The sequence below is a fragment of the Lactuca serriola genome, chromosome 7 (genome assembly GCF_051521515.1).
Source record: "Lactuca serriola cultivar US96UC23 chromosome 7, Lser_US96UC23_V15, whole genome shotgun sequence".
NCBI classification, from domain to species: domain Eukaryota; kingdom Viridiplantae; phylum Streptophyta; class Magnoliopsida; order Asterales; family Asteraceae; genus Lactuca; species Lactuca serriola.
In genome coordinates this window covers 25,738,204-25,752,727 of record NC_136414.1, presented here as the reverse complement: position 1 = coordinate 25,752,727, position 14,524 = coordinate 25,738,204, and the positions used below count along the sequence as shown (strand labels likewise).

Below are 14,524 nucleotides of genomic sequence, written 5' to 3'. Positions count from 1 at the left end.
GTCATCAAACAAATGTTGAAGGTTCAATTTTCGTTGTGGACAAAATGAATAGATTTAGGAGTAGTGTAAAATGTGTGTGTGTATGACACGTTCTAAACACCCTGAAATAGATGAATCTAATATTTTCTAATCATATTTATTATATCTAATTATTTAACAAGAAAAATTCACTATATGGAAACGGATCCTATATAGACGACATTTGTCGCCTAGAAGTATTATTTTACACTACAAGAAACAAGCTTGTGTCGGCCTCCAAAATATATGTTTCACAAAACGTTGTTCGGAACAAGTCGCCTCTATAAGCTGTTGTAGAGGGGATATATGTTGTTGGTGATTTTAGTGTTGTTAACATATTTTTATGTAATTATTATTAATAATGAGATATGTCGAGCTTCATTTACTAACCAAGATAGAAGGTGCAAGGTGCACACTTGGAATAATAAATGTAAACTTGGGAATACGGGGTTCCGAGGGCAGCTCTCTTGGGTGTAAGGTTCCAAGGGGTTGCGCCCCTGGCAGGGGCAGCGCCCCTAGCAGGGTCCAAGGTTTAGAGCCAATACCTACTTTTCTCTCTTGTATAAGAACATGTTTCATGTTCCACAAAACAAGTTACATAATATATTTTCAACATTTGTTTATTAAGATTTGACCTATCTTTCAAGAATACATTAACAAAGTATTATGTGTTTTACAATCTAAATTAGGCATGTAATTAAGATTTGTTCATTCTTAGATTATCCTACTTCGGAATTCGTGTGCCCCGGGTAAAATGGACGAATTACAAATTTCGGAAAGTGTTTGAAAACACGATCCTTGAATTTATCCAAGTTTATATTTATTGTTATTCTAATCCCCTTAGTTTCTAACATTTACCGCCGATATAGAATATTCTTTATAGGGTTTGTCTATTCTTTGTAGTGAAAGAACAAAATCAAGAATGTTTTTTTTTTAATTTTATTTAAATATTCTTGTTAGTTATTATTAAAACATCAGGTAATCATAATATAAATATTATTAAAACATGTTATTCTAATTTTTTTAATCGTATAACATGAGTTGAGTTTTATTGTAATGGGTCACAATTTGAAACTTTTGATAATGTGGAAAATAGTTAGTATTGCATTAGCTTATGAATACATATAGATGTTACACTAGTATGTGAATTGATGAATAAATTATAATATACACTATTTAACATTCCCCCTTACTTGGATAATCACAAGCATTCATGTTACCCCATAAATCTATTAATAGTTATATAGGTAATTCTTTTACAAACTAAAGAGTAGATGTCATGTGTAACATATGAACCTAACCAATAGCAACACTTTTCTTAGAAAATGTAAATCATTTTCCATATGTTTGGTTCTTTGGTGTTACATTAGGTTGGAAGCTAGATACATGACACTCATATTATCACAAAATAATTGTAGCACATGATAAAGGATAACATAATTTGAGGAGGAGATTTCTATTCCAGGAAAATTCATTCACCACATTGGCCAACCCTTGGTATCCAACTTCAAAACTAGACCAAGAAACGACATGTTGGCGATTAGATGTGCACAAGATAAGGTTATCACCAAGGTAGACTTCAAGGACTACCAACCCAATCAACATCAGAGTAAGAAACGAAATAACCTGTATAAGGCAGACAAATTTGAAGGTTATGCATAAGAGTGTCTTGAAGATAGCAAAATATGTGCTTTAGAGCAAGTAAGTAAGGTTCATTAGGGTCATTCATGTAGATGCATATTTGTTGAGCCACATAATAAATAGCAGGGCCTGTAAAGGTTGGATATTGAAAATCCTCGATAAGGCTCTAATATAAGTTTGGATGAAAGATTGGCTTTCCTTCATATGAGAGCTTAGGATTGGAGTATGTAAGGATGTTGTAGGGGTTACATGTGTCTATATTGGCATAAGCAAGCGTCTCTCTAGAAAAGGAGAACTGAGAGAGAGAATAACAAACTAGAGGACATAGCAACATGTAACACCCGTTTCGAAAATAAACCTTTAACTTCGAGATGTAATTGATTATGATTTCTTTTGACCAAAAATCAATAATAATTTAGCAGGGTGTTTGTTTCGGGGAGTTAGATTTCTTAATTTTGGGTATTGGGGGTTAAAGTGTAATTTCCTTTGTGGTTTGTAAAGAATTTCAGAAGGCAGGGGATGTTTGGTAAATATTGGAGTTAAGTTGAAAAAGATTTTGTGGAGGAGCGCCAAACTTGGAAAAATGAAAAGATGTTTGAAGAGAAACACATGATTAAACCCATGCATCCCTTCCCCCTCGTTTTCCTTGGTACTAAAACCTAACCTTAGCTACTTCTCCGGCCGCCACCATTTCGGAGTCTTCTTAGCCGCCGCTTGCATTGTCGAGTCCGACCGCCACCTTACCACCCTGCTACCTTGTCGTTGAACGCCACCACCACAACCCCTGGTGCTGGTGACGTTGTGCGCAACCGGAAGAATCACCGAGGCCGAAGAATGAATTGTGAACGTCGATGTGTGGGTCATGATCGACTGGAAGGCTCTCGGTAAGGCTAACCACAACTTACCTCTACTATCATTCGTTCCTTTCTGTGAGTATGGCGTCATGTAAGTCGTTGCTACGCTGTCGGCCTTTGGTCATTGTTTTTGTTGATTTTGGCGTCGTCAACCGCTTAGTTGGTGGTTGAAATTTTGTGGTTTCGCATGTATATGTTGTTTCCGGTACCCGTGAAGTGTGTGTGGGTGTTATGTTAGCCGGAGGCAAGCTGAACCACCATGGCATCCAACCATGGTGGCCGCCGCTAAGTTGTCTTCTTTTGCCACCACCAGCCACCGTGATGGGGTGGTTGTGTATTTGTGTGTGAGATTTGGTGTGTGTGTGCGTGTTAATGATGTACAACTTGTGTATGTGTTTGGGTGTTGGAATTATCCCTCGAGTCGCCGCTGTATGTGGGTGGCTGCAACTGTGGACCGCCGTCGACCACCACCGCCCGAGGTGGCAGTGGGTGATGCCCGACCTAATGAAACCCAAATTAATCTAAAAACTTAACCTTGGACCTAGTTGTCATGTGTTTGGTTTGGAAACCCTAATTAGGGTTTAGAAAACCCTAATCTTGGAGACTTTAGTTTGGGACTTGTAGGGACCCACGTTTTAGACCGTTGGATTAGAGTTATGAGTTATGCCCAACCACATTGTATGATTGACCTAGTAGAGTGATGGACATAATGGATTAAGTCCTTAATGGGTTAAGTGTTCTTACTTAACCCAAATCGTCATTTTATGTGGAAACACTAATTGTGTTTGGGCTTCGAGTTGGGCCTTTCTTTTGGGCTTAGCTGTTTGGGTTCTTGATGGGCCATATGAGAACAAGTGTATGGACAAGGATATTTGGATGGGCTTTAGGGTAAGTCCCATGTAAGGTGTTTGGGCCCAATTTGGAAAATTGGGCCATAATTGGGCCTTGGTTGATTATTTGGCTTTTGGGCCTTCAGAGTATGAGTTTGGGCCTTGGGCTTGGACCAAGCTAGGTTAGTGGTAAAATGGTGTTTTTACCCTAAGTATGGATTTATGGTTATGTATTGGAACCCAATTGTTAATTGGGTTTTGTTTTAATGTTGATAGTTCGGGGATTTGTCAGCCAGTAACCAGAGATTTATCCGTGGGACTTCAGCAGTGCAAGGTGAGTTTCCTCACTATGTTTAGTGGGTCGAAGGAACCAATGTTGGCCCAGGGTTACTATGTAGAGTGTTAGATGTATGCGTGACTCTTGCATGTGTATGTGTTTTGTATGCTTACTGGGCGGGGTCCGATGGGTATTTTGTATGCTAGTATCAAGTTATGCATATATGATTTGTATGTGGGCGGGGCCCGATGATTGTACAGTATGCTTTTATCTTTGTGATTTCCACATGTATTTGAACGTTTATATGATTATATGGTCATGTGAGTGTGAGCGAGGCCCGCATCTCGGTGGGCGGGCCCTGATATGCAAGTGCGGGCAAGGCCCGTATCTCAGTGGGCAGGGCCCGATATGCGAGTGTGGGCGGGGTCTGTATCTCATTATTATTCGAGTGTGGGCGGGACCCGTTATGCGAGTGTGGGCGGGGCCCGTATCTCATTTGTGTGGGGCCCGTTATATGTGTTATGTATGTACAGTATGTGGTATCTTAGGGAACTCACTTAGCTTCGTGCTTACGGTTGTCAGTTTACGTTTCAAGTACTTCAGTTTTCAATGGAAGAGCTCGGGATGGTTGCTAGGCACACACCACATGTTCTGTATTCTGTGATTTACTCTGATTCGAGGATATTTTACTAAATCTTAACAACCATGATTTTTTGGAAATGATATGTAATATGATTTATTAATTTATAAACGAAATTTTTATGTTATTATTTTTGGGACGTTACCAGTTGGTATCAGAGCCTTGGTTTGAGGGATTCGGGCACACTCCCGCGTGTGTTTGAACTCAAACTGAGGATTTGGTAAAGTTTTTCAAAAAGAAATATATTTTGGAATGGGATTTTTCTAAAAGAAGAAAGCATATGGTGCATGTAATCAGCCGAGCTCAAGTAAGTTTTCCCAAAATACCAATAAATGTTACCTGTTATGCTTTAATCTGTGAATATGTGGAATCACATGCTACTTAGGGCTAAGGATCTGCCCAGTCTTTGCATGATAGAATGCCAGGAGAGATGACTTTGTATGCCTATTGTACGAGCTTGTAGACTTGCTTAATAGTTCTGATTAGCCAATGATAGGTTGGCCTGATATGTGATGCATGGTATTCTAGGATGCATGGGATGTTGGATTGGGTTTGGTTAGTATGTGTAAGGCAATCAGTAGAGGGAGTGGGAGCTCCTAGTATGTGTTGTAGTAGTTGGGATTGGAGTGATACTGCACAAATGCTGCTTTCTTTGTGCTTTGTGGAACTCTTAGGTGATGGGAGTTAGCTACTAAGTAAATATGTCAAGTCACATGTGATAAAGGTTAGATAAACTCAGAGTGATGGATATGACTCTATTACGCATCTCTTGTTTGATTCCAACCATTATAGGGAAGAGTTTGTTACTCGAAGGATTATCTAAGCTTTATTACATGTAATTGTGTTCATGAGGTGGGTGACTGGCATTATGGGGAGTTCTTTAGTAGCTGATGGCAGTGTGAGGTCGGGAACCTAGGAAAGCCTAGGGATTGCTTCAGTGGGTTTGGTTGTGTTGGGTCGTGAGCATGTGGTGTATGTGAATGGATTTTGTTGCATAAAATAGATATTTTTTCACAAAAACCGGCAACGAAAGCTTTAAAATTTTCTTATAAATTTCGAGTGTGACAACAAAACAATCCATCAAGGATCCTATTAAAGAGGTTATAATGATGTTATAACAACCATAGGGTGTTTAGAAATTACAACATTTGTAGCCTTTGGACCCTCTTGTATTTGGGGTGTTGAAGTAGATGGCGAAAACAAGGAGTTTGATCTTCTCTACAAGTAATCTACCAACAAGACAAGGTACCAAAATTGCTAGATTTCTTCTTGTACAAAGTTGTTCTTTAAGCCTTAAGTGCTTAATCAATTAAGCACTAAAGGAAGACAAAAAATGAACACCAAAATCAAGTAATTTCTTCAAAAGAGGAAAGAGTTCCAAGCCCTTATGTGCTTATGGTTTAGAGAGAAAAGAAGAAGAAGTTTTAGACCAAAAAACTTACACTATCTCCATGTATAAGACCCTCTATTTATAACCCCATCCAAGCATGGCCTCTTGAATATAATATTCAAAAGTATAGGCTATAAAGGAGAGGCATGGGGAACATCATGATGGAGGTTGACAAGTAACCTCCATACGCTTACAACTATCGGCCATATGGCCTAAATTATATAAATAATGTTCACTAGTCCTTTAACCATAGTAGAGTTAGCCTTTGATTTAATCATGGTTAACCAAAGTGTCCAAGACTTTGTGCATGACTTATTATATGATACCTTATCAAATAAAGTCTATTTTTTTACTTCTTACAATACTGTTTTCATAGAACAATAATTTTTCTCTAATTAAATACAAGAGTTGAATTTATTTATTAATAAAAAATTACTTAATAAATATTCAATAAATACCAACTTGATTAAGGTGTGACCCTATATGATCATATGTCATTAGCAATGTCATTCAATAATGATTCTTGGGCATATAGATCTAATAATCTCCCACTTGCACAAGATTCATTATAGACTGACATAGACAGTAGCTGGTGTCTAGCAACGGGCTACTGCCCCTAATAACACACGAAGGGGTTCCATCAATCAACATCCAATCCCAGGAGATCACTAGCTACAATTGAAGTATAAGGTAAGTGTATCAATATTCTCTTTGTTACAGACATCATGTTAGATATGAGACATGGAACGTGATCATCCTCATTTGCCATCCAACTTATAAGAAAGGCACCTTAGATGTCTAACTCTAATCACATAAGAGGAACAGATCCCATCTTGACTACATACATACTCTCATATAGTTCATGCTCTACCCAACGAAGGCTTTTATACCTGCATGGTTACGAACAACGTTTAACCATGTCAAAGTATAACAATTCCCATACTTGAGTTCTCTAATATGCATCTCAGGTCGAAAAACATAAACATATTTACCTGTGTTCAAGATTCACTTATGATGTCGATCCATGAAGTCTCTTGATGCGGCTCATTTCCAATAGTTGTTCTCAAAACAAGTACATATGAATTTGGATGCAACACCTTGCTATGTCACCTCTTGATATCGACCAAGCTAATTCATATTAGTCTTAATTCACAGTTGCTCCTGCAACAATGACTGACTATGGAAATTTTTTGAATAATTACATTATTCAAGGATTAAATAATATGCTAATATAGAACACAATAATATTCAACGCAAAGGAGATGTCTCATATTCAGAGGAGATTACATATTATTGCTACATAGTTCTAAATATCCAGATATTAGTCAAGTACATATTTAAATCCAATCACTAGCTAATCGTAGACCGATTCCTTTTGCATGACTCTCAAACTTGCTTTGAGGTAGAGCCTTTGTGAACGGATCTGCTAGATTATCATCTGTATGAATCTTTTCAATGCGTACATTTCCCAATTCTAATTCCCGAAGAATGAAATTGAATTTTCATTGAATGTGTCTAGTCTTGTTGGTAACCATCGGGTCTCTTGCGATAGTGATGGAACAAGTGTTGTCACAAAGCATCTCAATGGCATTTTTGATGTTTGGAACAACATCCAGATCACCGATAAATTTCTTCATCCAATCAACTTCTTAAGCCGCTTCACACGCAACTATGTACTCTGATTCTGTTGCAGAAAGTGCAACCACTTCTTGATTTGAACTCTTCCAGGCAATGGCTCCTCCATTAAGTGTGAACACATATCCCGACTGTGATTGTGAGTTATCTTCGATCAGTGTTGAAACCAGCGTCAGTGTATGATATTTCCATATTTATACATATTTTTAGGCAATATTTAAATACATTTTGTCTAATATTTTGGTTATCTGCATAGATAAATGGTACTTATAAGATTAAATTACATTTTGCAGCCAAAAGAAGTCATCTTGAAGAATAAGGACTAAAAGCGACAAGGATCGGAACTTTGGAGGTTAAAAGCTTAAGATGAAGAATTCAGCAAAAAGTCGTTCTCACAACGTGAGGAGCAATATCTCACGGCGTGAACATGGAGATTGTAGAAGATAAGCATCCGTAAGCAAGAATCCGTGTTCGATACGGATTAATATTTGAGCTCACGATGTGAGATGCCTTTTCTCACGGCGTGAGGATGGTGATTTCGAAAATTATAAATACTCTTGATGCTTACGGATTTAGGAGGTTGGCTAGACAGAATAGAGATTCCAGAAGTTGTTTTCAGAGGAAAAGAAGGCAGAAACCAAGGAGGAAGAAGAAGATCTACTTTATTCTTAGTTTGGTACATTACTATGTTTTTAATTATGAAGTTTACTTGTTTGATTATTTCTATGAGTAGCTAAATATAGCTGCTTTTGTTAGCTAGATGAAGCTGGAACTCATGGTTTAGTTATGTAATTAGTATGGATTTTTCTAGTTGGTTAATGGCTTGTGTTTGATTGTTTATACCTAGCATGCTTAATTTGATACTAGATTGTTTTAATTCATATTTTGTGTAGTTTAGTGACCATTAATCTGCATGAATTTGATTAACTAGTAATTTAGTGACCATTAAATTATTAGAGCTAAGATCGAACCAATCTTAGATAAGTAATTAAAGTATTTGAATTTGGTTGTGCTGGAGAACACATATTGTGACCATAATTGTGTTTGTTAACTGAATCTTACATAGCTCCAATCCTATTTAATAATTGATTATGTGTTAAATTATGTATGGACATGCATAACTCTACATGAATTAATTCAAAATTAGTAAATTTAGTACACTGAGCATACACCGGTACCTCGGGCGTACACAACTAGGGTGCAAACCCTAAATTTTAGGGTTTAGACCCTATATAAACACATTTATGGCCACATGTACCTTCTTATCTTCAATATCATTCCTCATTTCGAAACTCTAAAGAGTGTTTGTGCATTGTGAAGCTTCTTGAGCCATTTTTGGTGCCATTTGGAGCTTTTCGAGTAGAAGGAAGAGCATTGAGGTGGTGGTGTTTCACTCAAGACTTTGGATCCAGCATCTTGCCCCCCTTGTGCACCTTGCGGAGGTAAAAAACGGCAACCATGGTGTAGAAATCTAATGGAATTAGTTTTAGCTCAAATTTGTTTCCTTTTTGGTCCTAAACTTGGTCTTTGTGAGTAGAAGGTACTCCAAGGCATTTGAGTTGTCCTTTCAGAGGTTTTGAGGGGTGTTAAGTCATAAAGTTGGGTTTTTGGTCACTAATTTCTCTTGATGCAAGTGCTAGATGGTCGTTGGCATTTTTTATAGCCTAGCCATTCGTGCGTGCAGGCAGGTATGCTATTTGGTAAATTCGGTATGATGAGATAGGGCAAGAGTGGGTCTGGAATGGGTTAAAAGACTAGGGTTTATGGATTTAAGGTCTTAATAGCCTTGCTAAACCATAAAGTTGGAAACTTTATGGTTAAGAACATCTTTTGTTGTCTAGATCTGAAGTTTGGATGTAAGTAATTAAATGATTAGGTTAAGAACATCTTTTGTTGTCTAGATCTGAAGTTTGGACGTAAGTGATTAAATGATTAAGCACTCAATAAGAGAGGAGGTGAGCAGCCGCGTGCGTTGGGTGTACCGAGGGGTACGCTGCGCGTACGAGGTCAGCTCCCCAATCCTAGGTCAACTGCGAAGTATGCCCCACGTACACGAGGAGTATGCCCCGCGTACTAGCTGAGTCAACCCTGTTGACTCGACTAACTTTGACCAGGATTTTGACTAGGGTTTGACCTAGGGTATTTTAGGTATTCAAATGACAGTCTGAGTTTTGGTTACTGTTATTAGTAAAGGTGAAAAGTAGCGTGGGTTTCAGAGCAGCGTGTCATTTCAGCTTTTCGTCTGTCTGTGAGATGAGTATAATACCCTAGGTCAAACCCTAGTCAAGGTGAAGGCACCAAGGTCGGCCCACTGTATTATATGAGTATAATCTATGCTATTGTATGACTTTAACTGATGTGATTGCATGATTTATGTATGGAGCTAATTTGGGCTCGGAGTCATTATGGACTCGGAGTTATTACGGATACGGGTGTTGATACGGACCTGACACAACTACTTGCTGTTATTTTGGATTAATACGGACTTGACACAGCCACGTGTAGTAATATTATATGTATGTTGTATGTGGTAATTTGGGAAGCTCACTAAGCTTTATGCTTACAATTATGTTTATGGCTTCAGGTACTTCTAGTTCAAAATGGAAGGGTCTGACGTGATGGCACAACATCTTCCCTATATGATTTCTGCACTTGCTGTATTTATACTCATATGTTTTGGGTTACTATAATGAATGATGGCTTTTGGTACAATCAATGAATGATAATTAATGGTTTTTAAATGAAAAAATTTAGTATTGTTTTTGGGTCGTTACACTGATTATGCATTTTGACACATGCATGAGGTACGAATGGTGTAATTTACCCTATAGTTTTTTAATTTTTAAGAACGTGATAAATAAATTTAACTTGTATCCTAAAATTAATTATTTTTCAAGAAGTTCAATTCAATTAGAACATCTACTCTTTTATGGTTAAAAGAATAAACGTTACTGTTATTTTTCAATATATTCAAAAATATATTCTGTCAGAATGTCTGAATTAAAAAAATTAACATTCTTAAAATCAGATTTTTAAAATTAATAGAATTTATTATCCCTTAAAATCCGCAATTTGTTTTTTTAAATGTAGCTTAATAGACTAAAATACCCTTACAATGAGATTTATGAGATTATTCTATTTTCTTTAACTTAATAATATATGTAAATCATTTTTTTAAAATAACTAAAATCAATGGTCCACAATCATCCCTCGTCAAGACATCCACAATATATATATATATATATATATATATATATATATATATATATATATATATATATATATATATATATATATATATATATATCAATGTTGTAAATATCGTCCTAGACGGTGCTTAGGCGCTAGGCGGTATGCAACTGATTATGATTACGGGTGCTTGGCGGAAATTGATCAATATCAGTCAAACTTAGGCGGTCATCGGCGGTCTTTAGCGGTCCTCGATGGTCCTTGGTGGTCCTCCGTGGTCCTTGGCGGAAAAAATTTTAAAAATTCAACATTTCAAAATTTCAAATATTACACTAAAATTTTAAATTTTTAAATATTCAAATATTATATCAAATATTTTAAATTTTCAAATACTATGTTTTCTTAGGATATATTAAATTTTAAAATAGTTTTATTAGTAATTTATGGTCCCCGATTAATCCCCGCCAAACCGATTAATCGTCAACCGTCGCATCGATTTTTACAATATATATATATATATATATATATATATATATATATATATATATATATATATATATATATATATATATATATATATATATATATAAAATGAGACTACTCTGTGCACCTTAATAATTTGTATCACTGAATCGATTTAAGGCAATGTTTTATACTCGGTTTACAATAACAACTTGTGTCTATCATATTGCACGGGTACACAACTATTGTGTGTATACATGTGTGTGTGTGCGTGTGTGTGTGTGTGTATATATATATATATATATATATATATATATATATATATATATATATATATAGAGAGAGAGAGAGAGAGAGAGAGAGAGAGAGAGAACAAAAGACACTCCATGCATCCTTTTTTCCATATATTTTCAAACTATACAATTCATCACACATTTTTTGAGATCTTTTAAACAGTTGGAGGGCAACGGCGATGTTCTCGATCCATAGTAAACAACAATGGTTTCTTATGGATTTGATTCGGTTTTTGAGGTTTTAGGTAGAAGACCCTTTTTCCCATGTCAAGATTTTCACAAGCCTTTCATCCGAATGGCTCGATTTATAACTACCGTGGTTAGACCCGTGGTTGCGAATCTTGGGCCACAATAGTATTCTTTGGCATATAAAAGGGTTTTGGAGAGTCGATTGAAATAATTGTAGGAGGGATTAGCTCAAAGGCTTTGACACCTTCAACATATGTTCCTATACACATTGTGTCCCCTCTACCATGCCAAGTCCCATCTTGAACATTGTTCATTTCCAATGTCCTTGATTCCTAATCAAGATATAACACAAATATAAAAAGATTCATTTTAGTATTTTGCATATGTGTTTAAACTTTAAATCTGTAATGCGCATTTATTCAAGACAATGTTTCATATTTTCCCCAATATTGTCACAAAATGAAACGTTTGTATAAAAAACAACTTTGTTGCATAATGACGAAATTAACCTACAAAATTGGGACCCACAAAATAAAGATGAGCAGAAAACAAACCTGAGCCAAGGTGCAACAAGGGCAAATGAGATGGGATACACAATCATCTAAAGAACCATCACTACCCTGAAGAAAGAAAACAGATGTATGAATCAATGTTGCAAGATTAGGAACACTCGAATATACCCTTTGACTTTTCAAGTCAAAGCTAGTTGATTTCATATGGAAAATTGTGAAAACTTATTTAAAATTATTAACACCAATGTTCAACTTTTTTGTGTTGCTTGCTATAAAGTTGGACTAGGAAATTCAGTATTTCAAAAAAAAAAAAATTGTGGATCCTAAAAAATTTGAAGCTGAAATGTAACCTACTTGACCTATAAAGTCAAAGGGTACCTCATTTTTTTAAGAAAATTGATGCATGAATTAATGTTGCAACTTGCAAGATTTGAAACACTCGAGTATGCATTTTGACTTTTAAAGTCAAACCTAGTTCATTCTTGGTTGTAAAATTGTAAGGTTTCATTAGAAGTTTAATAAAACATAAACTTGTAATAAAGTTTTAATACCCTTATTCCATATTCCAAAAAATTATCATACATCTGCTTGTTTGACTTACAAAGTCAAAGTGCATCTTGTTTAAAGTCAAACATGGAATGTTGAAATGTGAAATCATACAATTTTCTCATAAGATTTAAACGAATGCATCGGTTCCTTTGGAAATAATAATTCCACACTTCAAAAAAAGATCGTAGATCATATCAAAATCAAAGTCAAAATATAGTCTATTTGACCTATAAAGTCAAAAATTTTACCTTGATATTGAACTTGTTTCTCATTTTGGAGCGATAGAATCCCATATAAGTTCCTAGGGAGAGTGCAAAAAAGACCCCAAGATACAAGAAACAATGCTTCTTTGTGACTGCAAATGCTACAATGTTGCAAAGAGCAATTCCAGCTAGGATTGCATACATGAATCCCTGTGGGACCCATTGGAAGAATATATTAGAAATTCAACATATGCATAAAGATATATATATATATATATATATATATATATATATATATATATATATATATATATATATGGACCAAATATAAAATTTGTGATCCATAAACACAATTTGTACAATAAAATCAACCATGAAAGTATTACTGTGGTTAAAAAACTAGTTTAATTAAACATAAAATGGAGATTATATGTGTTTACCTGAAGAAAGCAAGAACCAAAACCAGCAAGTCTCATGTTTTCTCCAAATCGATACCATGGGCAACTGCAAAATAAAGCATTTGTAGGTTTTATTAGATTATATCTCCTTGAATATTAAGCTTTGTTCATTACTAACATCTTTAAAAGAAACTAGGGTTGACATTTTAAAGTCAAAACAGGATGTTCTTTCCAAAGACTTACTTCTACCATCTAACAGTAAATTGGAATCAGTTTTTTTTTTATCAAAAAAGTTTAAAAATCAAAAAACTATATTTTGATTGTTAAAAGTCAAACGAGAAGTTCTTACAAAGATGTTAAAGCTATCATCAAACAAAATATTTGAATCTTTTTCGAAAGGTTTCTTGCAAAAATTAAAAATGTACAAAGACATTATAGCAATCATCAAGCACAAGTATTTTTTTCAACGGGTTTCTTAAAAAAAGGAGAGAAACTTACAAGGATGATTGAAGAACCAATCTACGATCATCATAACAATCAAGAAGATCGCCTTCCCACATCCTGAAAACACCTCCTCCAAATTCTCCCCCGTCTTCTTCGTAATTCTCTTCCAATTTATTCCATTTCCCCTGATTCGTCTTCATCGCTACCGTCGAACATAATATATCAAAATCCAACACCGGCACCCGCTCAATCAATCGCTCTTTCTCCTCCTCCTCAACCACCATCGCCACCGCCGCACCAACCTGTTTCTCAGAATCCGCCATCATCTCTCTCTCTCACTCCCTCTGTCTACTCTGTATATACAATCCTTCAAGGTTTTTGCTTATTCCAAAAGCCCTAAATACACATGTGTATATACAACTTGCAGAGCGAGAGAGAGAAAGATTGAGTGGATAATTGATTCCTTTGTTTCTTAATGAAAATGATTTGTGTTTCGCGATGATTTGTGGAAGAGGGTTTGTGGGGACGGGTGATAATGATTGGAAACAGCTGGTGACACGTAAGAATGGTGGTTATCCAAGTCCAAATCAATGGATAATGGTTTTACTGACATCCATTTATAGGAGGTTTAATTTTGGAATTTAGGGTTCTTGAGACCTCTGTCAATGACCACAGTGTTCGTTGACCCGAAAAACATCCCTTTTCTTGATTTTGACCGCATTTTAAATAACCGGAAAAAGGTTAGAACCAAAGAACGTTTGTCAAGAACATAATCACAATCTATTCATGAATAGTTAATTAAATTGAAATTATATTTTCTAAGATTAAATGGATGTGCGGGCTATATTTTTTACCTTCTTCGGTATAAAAATAAAGTAGCTAATGTTATAATGTTTTCACTGTTTCACTGTTTACATGGATGAAATATGATGTTATCACTGTTTAATTGGTCAGATCGGTGCATAAATCATTTTTATTGGATTGTAAGGCCGAAGGGTAT

The 14,524-nt window shown here is 35.7% G+C and overlaps 1 protein-coding gene across 1 annotated transcript; it reads right to left on the bottom strand.

Annotated features, from left to right (window-relative positions):
• Positions 1 to 11,306: 11,306 nt before the first annotated feature.
• Positions 11,307 to 14,001, bottom strand: LOC145062840 (PLAC8 family protein). Its single transcript, XM_079010429.1, has 5 exons — positions 13,579 to 14,001; positions 13,123 to 13,186; positions 12,728 to 12,892; positions 11,973 to 12,038; positions 11,307 to 11,750 (listed from the first exon to the last, which is right to left on the bottom strand). The coding sequence occupies exons 1-5, from the start codon at positions 13,848 to 13,850 to the stop codon at positions 11,550 to 11,552; spliced, it is 768 nt and encodes a 255-aa protein (XP_078866555.1). The 5' UTR covers positions 13,851 to 14,001; the 3' UTR covers positions 11,307 to 11,549.
• Between the last annotated feature and the right edge of the window lie 523 nt (positions 14,002 to 14,524).